This window comes from Etheostoma spectabile, chromosome 5 (assembly GCF_008692095.1).
Source record: "Etheostoma spectabile isolate EspeVRDwgs_2016 chromosome 5, UIUC_Espe_1.0, whole genome shotgun sequence".
Lineage (NCBI taxonomy): Eukaryota > Metazoa > Chordata > Actinopteri > Perciformes > Percidae > Etheostoma > Etheostoma spectabile.
This window is the reverse complement of record NC_045737.1, coordinates 11819686-11830172: the sequence shown is the minus strand read 5'-3', so window position 1 is coordinate 11830172 and position 10487 is coordinate 11819686. Positions and strand designations below refer to the sequence as shown.

The 10487-nt window shown below is 45.7% G+C and overlaps 2 protein-coding genes across 5 annotated transcripts in view; both read left to right on the top strand.

The window, feature by feature from the left end:
- The window catches only part of rtkna (rhotekin a), an 86758-nt gene extending 77099 nt beyond the window's left edge, over positions 1-9659 (top strand). For 2 of the 4 annotated variants that reach the window (XM_032517009.1, XM_032517010.1), the window contains exons 4-11: positions 1152-1269; positions 1365-1589; positions 2134-2228; positions 2894-3000; positions 3467-3598; positions 4651-4816; positions 6248-6352; positions 8413-9131. In XM_032517009.1, coding sequence (XP_032372900.1) covers positions 1152-1269; positions 1365-1589; positions 2134-2228; positions 2894-3000; positions 3467-3598; positions 4651-4816; positions 6248-6352; positions 8413-9131 — 1667 coding nt within the window. Of the gene's footprint in view, positions 1-1151; positions 1270-1364; positions 1590-2133; positions 2229-2893; positions 3001-3466; positions 3599-4650; positions 4817-6247; positions 6353-6937; positions 7035-8412 lie in introns of all 4 variants that reach the window. The other 2 variants (XM_032517011.1, XM_032517007.1) reach the window with 2 other exon arrangements.
- Positions 2541-10487, top strand: part of polr3g (polymerase (RNA) III (DNA directed) polypeptide G) — a 19481-nt gene continuing 11534 nt past the window's right edge. The window contains exon 1 of the mRNA XM_032517050.1: positions 2541-2545. The gene's annotated coding sequence lies outside the window, so the exon portion shown is untranslated. The remainder of the gene's footprint in view (positions 2546-10487) is intronic.

Here is a 10487-nt window from a genome sequence, read left to right as displayed (position 1 = left end):
ATTTATTACCTCAGGAAACATTTTGACAATAGTGTTTATGGTCTCAATAGCTACTTTCAAGTCTTCTTCACCACAGCATGATGTTCATTTTGTAAACTATGGTCCCATGTATTTTAAAATAGACGATAAAGCAGGGGAGGCTTTAGGACCTGTCAATCAGGACAGAGGCTTAGCAATGCTAACTATGCTAACTCTGGACCAGAGGCAGACCTCAACTTGTTTTTGGGTGTTTTCATCTTAAACTTTGACCCTCTCTGTGTGTTTTCACTTTATCAAAGTTGATGGGAATGTTTTGGTCACCTGTAAATGTCTTGTTCAGCCAAGCTAGCTAGCTAGCTCTAGCGTTAGCGTTGGTACCTTAAGGTAAAGTCTGCAGATTTTCAAACCAATGGGTGACATCACTGATGCGACGTCCATTATTTTTACAGTATAAGGTGCTTCCTGAGATAGTTTCTTTACAAAGTACTTCAAAATCTAGAAAATATAGAAGGAGCGAGTTGTTGTTATCCAGCTCTACTGCAACATTACAGATAATTCGGCTGCAGGTTCAGCCACAAAACAAGCCACAACGATGCTTGATTGGAATTCTTAGTACAGCTTGCCATTGAGAACTGGAATTAAAGGTAGACAGGCATGTCAGCCAGGTGGAAGAGCTTTGCCAGACCTTTCTCCACAGCTCTGCGAAGGAGTGTCTGGCTAGTCCACTAGTTTATTGGCATTTTTTGGAACCAGTCACAATCGTATTGGGCGTCGCTAAGTGCCGGACAGAGCAACGGTGCCGCTGTGAAAAAGCCTCGGAAAGAAACTTGTTTTGGTGGAAAGTGTGTTCGTTCAAAAGTTGTTTTAGTCGTGCAACAGAAAACTCAGATTGGACAGATAGTCCTAGCTGTCTGGATTTTCCCTGCAGAGACCTGAGGACTAGTTCACCATAGTCCTCAGTAATCCACCGGACATTAGAATTCCAACACAAAGAAAGTGGAAGGTGACGGACGTCCGGCCGAAAAGAGGGACATCCAGCAAAATTTCCAAGGGCACTCGAGCAATCCCCGAAGTGACCGTCGTGGCTTTAGACTTAAGATATAACATAAATGCAACGTTTCACAGATTTTTCTTTTTCTATTTGCTCTGCCCTTCCACCTCGCCTTTTGTAGAGCTTCATCGGTGTGCCGTGTTCTGCCTGCTGCAGCTGGGAGGAGAGATCTTCGACACAGACATGGTGATAGTGGACAGGACACTTACAGACATTTGCTTTGACAACACCATCGTATTGTAAGTCCTCTGTCTGCCACATATTACACGGTAATACTCACAATGAAAACTCACTGATGTGGTGATGTTCATCCGGGTGTGTATCTTTTTCGCAGTAATGACGCCAGCCCGGGGTTTGAGCTGCGTGTTGAGCTGTACAGCTGCTGCTCAGAGGACGACTACTCTGCAGGGAGCACGCCGAGGAAACTAGCCAGTAAACTGAGCTCGTCGCTGGGGCGATCGGCTGGGAAGAAGTTCCGGGCAGCAATGGAGCCTGGGCCATGTAGTCCTGTTAGCAACGGAGGCGCAGCTCCTCTTTTGTTGCCAGTTCCCTCTGTACCGTAAGTTTAAAATATTAGCTAGGGCTGCGTGACATGGGGAAAATATGTGAAATGCTTGTTGAAATCGTTGAAAACGATATTATTTGCGATAAATAAACAGATGTGGAAGTGTAATGAGCTCTGAATTTCTTCTGCTACCAGTATTCTGCTAAAAATACAGCAAATGAAAGGACATCCTTTCCAATAACCTTTTACTGAACAAATTGAACATTGAATTGAAAATAAAAGGGAATGACCGTTACATTTTATAGGGAAGTTTTATACCAATATTTTCTTTCAACAAACTCAAAAGTGTCTCTAAGTGTCCTTTGCGATATGTCGCAGGCTTTCGTGATGGGTTTATTGTGCAGGTTGATATTGCAATGACGATATATAAAAAAAGACATATTGTGCAGCCCTATTAGCTAGTTTGTATTTTATAAATAGTGAATAGAGGGAGAATAGAGAGAGAAATAATACATCAGTGAGTGCAAGTAGGCATCTTTATGGACATCCATGCTCAAACACAGATTACATTTCTTTTCCATCTCTTGTGTGTTGACAGGGGCCCTAAGTACCACCTCTTAGCTCATACCACCCTGTCGCTGTCCCACGTCCAGGACAGCTTTCGCACACATGACCTCACCATCTCAGGCAACGGTGAGTGGCAGTCCCCATCAATCCGCCTCCTCAACCATCTTTCTCTTTCCCTTGCCAAAGCAGCCATCTGTCTGTTTCGTGTGCTTCTCCCACTCATCACTGTCTCACCCTTTCTTTTGCATTCTAATAATGTCCCTTTAAACCGAGCGTACCATGCGTCTTCTCTCCTCCTTCCTCTCTGTCCTCCCATGTTCTCTGACAGACAGCCATTGTGAAGGCCACAGTACAAAAAGGCTGTGCTCATGAGGTGACTGCTGTGTAAAGCTGTAATGATGTGGGCTAACAAGGGCCCAGACCCTCAGACAGACAGGCCCATAGTGTTTTATTCATTGGCCCCTCAGCCTGCAGTAAAGTTTCATTGCTGCACTTCATGACACTCCCTGCAGCTGCCAGTCTTTTACACCCCTGTGCCTTGTTTTGTATGCTGGGGGGGGGGGGGGGGAGGAGTTGTGTGTGTGTGTGTGTGTGTGTGTGTGTGTGGTGTGGTGGGTGTGGCGTGTGCGTGCGTGGCGCGTGCGTGCGTTCTCCATACGTGGATGCACATGACCATACATGTTCGTGTGTGAATTTTGAATTATGTATGTGGGGATGTTTTTATTTATTCATGTTGTTTATTTTTGCCAATCCTTCTCTCTCTCTCCCTCTCTCCCCCCCCCCCCCTGTAGAGGAGTGCTCATATTGGCTGCCGCTTTATGGCAGTATGTGTAGCCGCCTCGCAGCTCAGCCTCACTGTATGACCCAGCAGATGATGAGTGGATGTTTGAAAGTTAAGGTAAGCTGGCAGGTGTGTGAATGCGTCATTTTCAGGGGAACTATTCCTCTCAGGGTTTCAGTCAATTCTGGCTTTTGTCCTGGTTTCTTTCGGCCTTTTTTTCCTCCTCCTCCACTTCCCTCCTCTCCTCCTTATGTTGCCATCTCTCTTTTTTGTGATACTTATTTAATTTTTACATACAAGTATATAGGGATGATTGAATGGATTGTCAATAAAGTAAATGAATATTACATGTGCCTTGATCAATACTAAACTAGTGATCAATTACATGAGAAAACAAATAAAAATTTGAACAAAGACAACAAAGAAATGGATAAATAATAATTTCTGCCTCACCCTTCCCCCATCCCTCAAACCCCTCCCTTTGGATCCCAACCCACCTGCCCTCGACCTGTTGTGTTTCTCTTTGTGTATCTCTCTCTGTCTTTTACTCCACACCTGACTCATCTTGTTCTCTATCTCGCAGCAGTTGGGCGGTGACCCTCAGAGTTGGACAACAGTGCACGGCGCTCTAAAAGGAACCAGCCTTTTCTGTTACCACCGGCAAGAAGACGTGGAGGCTAACGTCGAGCCAGCTTTCACTATTGCCATCAACAAGGTCAGCAAAGGAATCGCATGAAAACAGAGGAACTACAGGATGTAGAATGGAGTTAAACCCTCCAGAGGTTCACCCAGCCTTACGGAATCATTACAGTTGTGTTGTTTTTGGTAATGCCCGAGGCCGCGGTAGCGAAGATGGAAAGGAACTGGGCTTGTGGATTGCTGCCAGTTTGAATCTCAAGCCAACGGATAGACTCTGAGCCAAAGAAGTACATAAGAAATGAGTTCTTCTCTTCCCTTAAGCAAGGCACTAAGCCCTCAGTTGCCCCGGTAGAGCTGCTCTAAAGCCAAGAGTAGTTCTGGTTCTGTTGCTCAGCTTTCAGATGTAACTGTGTTAAATGTTCGGCAAGGCTAGAAAAGAACAGGCACGTCCGGATAAAAGGCTTTAAAGATACCACCATGAAATCTGTTCAATATGTTCTTTGAAAAAGTGTGCACAACAAAACAGTATCTGCCGCATCCAACTAGGAATCATATATTCTCTCATCCCCTCCAGTTTTTTCCAAAGTGAAGAACAGTCAGTCAGCCAGTTAGGTTTTTGATCATCTTATTTCCTGTGTCTGTGTCTGTGAGAGTTGATGCGCCGTGGGGCTTCTCATTCCTTCCATAGTGACTCAGTCTTTTGTAGCCTTTGACCCTGAGCTCACAGTTGACCTTAAGCCAAGTCAGTCAGTCAGATCAGATCAGATCCTTTTGTTAGTCAGTTGTATCTCCTAAAAAGAGGAAGGAGGACGGAGTGCGGTGTGACACATGGATCAACACTGCCATCTAGTGGTCATTAACAGACCCCAGACACACGTGGAGTAGACCAAGGATGTGGGAAATGGGAGTCTGCACCTTTTGTTGGATAATTACTGAAGGGAAATGGCATGGAAGGGGACTAATTAGAGGGCTTATTTTCAGTGGGGACTTGCAATTACAATTGCCATAATGATCACTTGTTGCAGCACATCATTTTGTTCATTCAGAAAGTGCTGGCATTCATCCTTAATTGTAGTGCTTTCGTGGCCGATGATTGTATTATTTTTTGGGGTTGCTCCCGGGTTTCAGGAGACCAGAATACGTGCGTCAGAGAAAGACCCTCAAAGTAAAGTTCAGAATATCTGCATCAGTAACCAGTACGGAGGAGAGGAGGTCACACACACCCTGACAACAGACAGCAGGGACGACACACACCGGTGGATGGAGGCCTTTTGGCAACATTTCTATGACATGAGTAAGTAACTAAGTCTAACACAGGAAGTGTTGGTTTCTGTAGAAATCTATGAGAAAGTGACCCACTTCTCATTTGATTTATTCCCTCAGTCAACATTTTCATAATGAGTTTATGGTCTCAATCGCTACTTTGAAGTCTTCTGCAACACAGAATGATGATACTTTTTTTAATAATGGTCTTGTTGATTTTAAAATAGGCAATAAAGCAGGCGGTGTTATAGCGCGAGGATATGATGTCATTGACAGTTTGCAACCTGTCTTATACCTTTGTCCTTTGTCCAACCTTTGTCCCATATAACTATGGGACAAAGATATATTTAAAACCTAGCAAAGCTAAAGCTTACCTCAGATTATATAGGCTAGCTTTCAGCAGCAGTTGCATCCAGATGGCCAGTGACAGTGTGTAACGTAGAGTGGAAGCAGCGTTGCCAACTCTTAGCTAACGTCACAGCCGGATACCACCCAACAGTCTGTGGCTCCTCCCTCACTCCGCCCTCTCGTCTAAAATTGTCGCATCTGCAACCATGATGGCTGCACCCTTAACTGCAAACTCGGATACTCATAGCACATCTCCACAAACCAATGGGTGACGTCACACATGCTCTGTCCATTAATATTATACAGTCAATGAGCTCCACCCTAAAGCGAGATTTATGGTTGTTCGGAAGCTCCACACAGAGCTTTCTACGAAAGTGGCCTGATGTTTGTGTGTTTGTGTGTGTGTGTGTTTGTGTGTGCGCGAGAGTGAGGGTGTTAAGCTTCAGAGCAAGTAACAACTCTAGAGGCGTAGTGGACGTGAAACAAAGTGTCTCCCCTGTGCTTTCTGACCACGGTGGGAAATCTTTACCAGGAAAAGTTAACCCTGTCCTTGATTTCATGTTGTTTATGGAGAAGGAGAACCAGGAAATGTGTAGGGGGAAATGCAACGCTACCAAGCCACGGCCAAGCGAACCAATCAGTTGTTGCGATCTGCGTCGCCGCAATGTATACAGTAGGCCTAGTTTATGAAGGTGCAAGTCAGGCTACGGCGTAGGGTCCTGATCCACATGTTCCTTTGTACATACCCCCAGCGTCGATTTAACGCAGAAGCATGAATTGACCTTAAGGCCTTAAGCCCTGAACCCTTACTGACTTAACTCCCTTCACCTGAAAGGTGACGGAGGGGACGTACGAGAGGCTGCAAGGGCTCGAAAAGGTTTCATTAGTAATGCTATGAACTATGGGCAATTCCCTCAGGCGAAGTCTGCAGATGCGCCCTTACAAAAAGGGTGCATAAAGGGTTTAAAAGGTCTGCGAGAGAGCCCCCGCACAGATGAATGAGATTGGGCACTCTGTGTATTATCATGAAATAATAATAAAATTAAGTACACCTTCTATATTCTGTCTCTGCTGCTTGGTTCGTTGAAAGTGACAGTATGTCTCCAACACACAGGCCAATGGAAACAGTGCTGTGATGACTTAATGAAAATTGAACTGCCATCGCCAAGGAAACCGGCCCCTGCCACACCAAAACAGGGCTCACTTTATCACGAAATGGGTAAGACCTCTACCTGTTTATATCACCGTGGATATGCAATTACAAAAGACCAGTTTGGTCTTTTTGAGACAAAATATAAATGTAAAGGCAGGGAAAGAAAGCACCTTGCCTGCATTGCATGTGACTGTGTGTATCTTTAATACCTTGCGTCCATGTGCATGAGATATGCTGTCGCAATTAAAACTTCCTCTCCGATATCTCAAACTCACACTCTGCTTTACTTCTCTGTACTGTAGAATAGAAGGGGCCTTATCTCTGACACGCTGACTCACTCTCTGTCTTCTGTTTCTCTGTTCCTCTTTGTCCTTTCCAATTTTCCTTGTGTGTCCTGCATCCATCACTCCTTGGCTCTGCCACTTTTATCCTTCTTCATTATATCCTTGTGTCCTCATACATTTTTTATCAACAATCACCATTTATTTTTCACGGGTGAATTGGCTTTATCCTCAATCATTCATTTCTTTAATAATCCCTTCTCTCATGACCATCCAAACATGGAACTCCACCTTTTGCACACCTCCTATCCACTCCACCCCTTTCTTTTTCTCGCCAACCCCCCCTTGGTTTTCCTAACCCCGCTGGCAGCCCCTCTTGCAACCCCCTCCTCTGAGGGCCTTCTGCTGCAGGATAACGCCGTGTCGGCTGAGATTCGTGCTCTGCTCTCGTCCTATTACAACGACAGGTGAAGTAACAGGAGTAGGGCTCCATATAAATTGTGTTGTGGTGAATGTTGCAGTCCAGGATTTACTGCAAAGAAATGTGGCTGATAGTGAGTAGATTCTGCAAAAAATCACAGGACAGGTTCTTTTTGTTTTATTATAATTAAATAAACATTCAAGTGCTCATATTATGCTTTTTTGGCTTTTTCCCCTTTCCTTTATTGTGTTATATATCTTTTTTGTGCGTGTTGTATGTTTAAAAAGTGAAAAAGCCCAGAGTCCCCCCCTAAAGGCACTTACCATCTCCAACGGAAAACACTGTTCACCAACTGCTCCAAACAGGTCTACTATAGTCCTTCTGAGACAAACGTGCGTCACTTTGTAACACATGTTAAAATGCTCACCTAGTTGCTAGCCTAGCTGTTAGCCTAGCTGCTAGCATGGCACACCCTAATACTTTGACTGGCTAGCAGTGCTGAACTAGCTATTGCGCCTGTGTGACTCACAACTAGGGTTGGGTACAAAAACCCAGTGCTAATATGGCACCGGTGCCTAAACATCCGGTATCTACCAGACCAAATGCCAACGCAGATTGCGGTGCCTGATTTTGGTGCAAATTAAATGCCTTATGCCTTGCTCTCTGATGCCCTGAAACAGACGTTAGAGGCAACAGAAGCATCGCTGCACAAGACGATTTTTAGGACTTCACTTGGCAGCAGGTAACGTTAGCCTACCGACTCTAGCTACCAGCTGGATTATACACGGTTAAAATGCTGACAGCTAAACACTGTAAAGTGTGACTGTATTTCACTGTAGGGGATTCCAACATCAGGACGTAAAGCAGCGTGCAGCTGCCGTGGTCAGAAAAACAACACAGACGGTGCATTCATTTGTAACTAGTAAGCCTCAATTGTAAAATACCCTATTCCCCTATTTTTAAAGTATCTTTTTAGCATCGGTATTGAAGAAAAAAAAAAAAAAACGATACCCAACCCTACTCCCAACAAAGAAGGAACAGAAGTGAGATGCCTCACTAAAACAGCTAAAACAGAGAGCTCAACACCTTGGGTGAAAAGAGGAGCGGCAGTAATGTGCAGTACAACAAAAATACTTTTTTGAAAATTAAACCATGTAAACCTATTCTGGTACAATCTCTAAATGAAAAGGAGCATAATATGAGTGAATGTATGAATTGTTTTCCAACCATTATACCAGTCTGAACAAAGTCCGCTGCCCCACAGTTTAATGTCATTTGTTCCCCTTTTATGTCAAATCAATTTAAATTAATCTCAAGTCTTGACTGGCTTGCCAGTTAATGCTCCAAATTTCGAGAACCTCCAAAGAACCAGGCTCAAAGCCCAGTACATAATAATGATGAGTTTTGCTGCATCTCTCCTGCAGTTATTGAGTCGTCTGACGACCTCAGCAGCACCGTGTCAGACATCCTGGCTCGGAGGATGCAGGAGCTGGAGCTCCGCAGCCAGCTGGGCACCTCTCCCACCTGGATGTCTGTGTTTGAGGAGAACAACCCCATAAGCGCTGGCCGCCCCCGTCCCTGTACTTCTCGCCTTTCTGGCCACAGCCCCTGCACCCCTCATCGCCTGCCCCGGAGCCCTGTGAGCCCCCACCGTTGCCCACAGCTGAGTCTGCTGTCCTCAGATGCGAGCCTGACCTCGGACAGCGACAGCCACTGCAGCACCAGTCCCTGCTCTCACCGCCATGGCTGGCCCGACCCTTCTTCAATCTTCCCTCTTTTGTCGTCTTCCCCGTCCCGTCTGAGGCCACGCACCCTGTCGCTGGATGCTAAGCTGAGCACCCTTCGAGGTAGAGGGTACGGAGGAGGAGGAGGGGCATTCCAGTGCCACTGCCAGCCTCCTGCCTCCTCGCTGCTCGCCCCGCTCCCCGTCTCCTCTCGTTCGCCTCGATCACAGCGCATCACACAGACCACGCTCTCCTGCTCCAGCTCCACCTCCAGCAACAGCTCCAGCACCAGCGAGGGCAGCCACAGCCCCGAGTCGTCTGAGGGAGCCCCCTTCTCAAGGCCCTCCCCGGCTCGACGCAGCCTCAGGAACCTCAGGGCCAGGCTTGATCCTCGCAACTGGCTCCAGAGTCAGGTGTGAACTCGCCCTGCCTGACAGACATTTAACGCTGGCCTAAAGGCAACCGGGCTCATTAAACCATGGTTTACCTGGTGTGAACCAACCTCAGGCAGTCTACTAGGCCACATGCACAGCCGCTGAGGAGGTTATGCTGCCTCTTGCCTGCCTCCTGATGGAGGATGAATCATGAAAGACCCTCCTGGGGCAAAACTGGAATGTCTAGTAACACAAAGGACAGGGTGACAATCAATGCATTTTGCCGGGTTGCCACAATTTTGAAGATGGTCCAAAACTATCCAAAACTTGCTTTGAGAAATAGACTGTGGTCATGCTGCTTGGGAGACAGTGATGCTAAGAGCTAAGGACTTGCTCCAATAAACACGCCACACTGGGCGCACTGTCCGTCCTTGGGCTCTAATTAGAACTGGACCATTTTTTTGTTTTGTCCTCTGCATCAGCCATCACGGCCACTCATACAACATTTCAAAATCATCTCTATTAATGCACTAACAGTGTTTTTGACTGGATGCTTCCTATCTGTATTGTATTTAAAAAAACAAAAAAATAAAAAAGGTTTGCGGTGTTAATGCAATGAACGCCAGTGAGCATGTGGCAAGATGAACATAAGGTGTAATCAGTCAAGAGTTTTCAAATGTTAGAAACTGTAAGACACCAACAGCCCTCCACACTATGAAAAGTGTGGAGGGCTGTTGGTGTCTGTTGTCTGTGTACTGTGATAGCTACTTCAGTGTACGTGTCTAATTATTCATACAAGAGATGCTCATTTTGATTCTCCTAAAATTACTATGCATCATTTTTTTTTGGGGGGGGGGGGGGGGGGGGGGGTGTTGTGGCTTGATTTGACTTACAGTTTCAATGTTAAACTACTTGAGATGATTTTAATGAATCTGGCGAAAGCTTAACTTTATGCAAGTGCTCATACATACTGTACTGTTATTACTGTGATCTCTTCAGGGCAGAAATCTGTGCTCCGGTCTTAACTTTCACACATTTATCTGCACACTTTTGACGGGCTGTCGTCAACAGTAGGTTATAGATCTATACAGACGTAGACCAAAATCTAGGATAAGATGACATTTATCAGTTTAAAGCCATAGTGTGTAACGTTTGTCGCCCCCATGAGGAATTCTAAGTAATGACAACAACACTGCAGGCGCGTACACATGATACAAGCCTTCCGCGATCGCGCCCCCGACCCTCCACCACGCAGTTGCAAATAGCCAAAGAGGACACGGAGGATTATGAAAACCTAATGGACTCTTCAGAAGAGGTCATCATCTTCACTCAAGTTTCTGCGCAGGAAAGTCACCGGACGCCATAATGAGAAATCCAGAGAGAGTTGTGTGGAGCTGATAG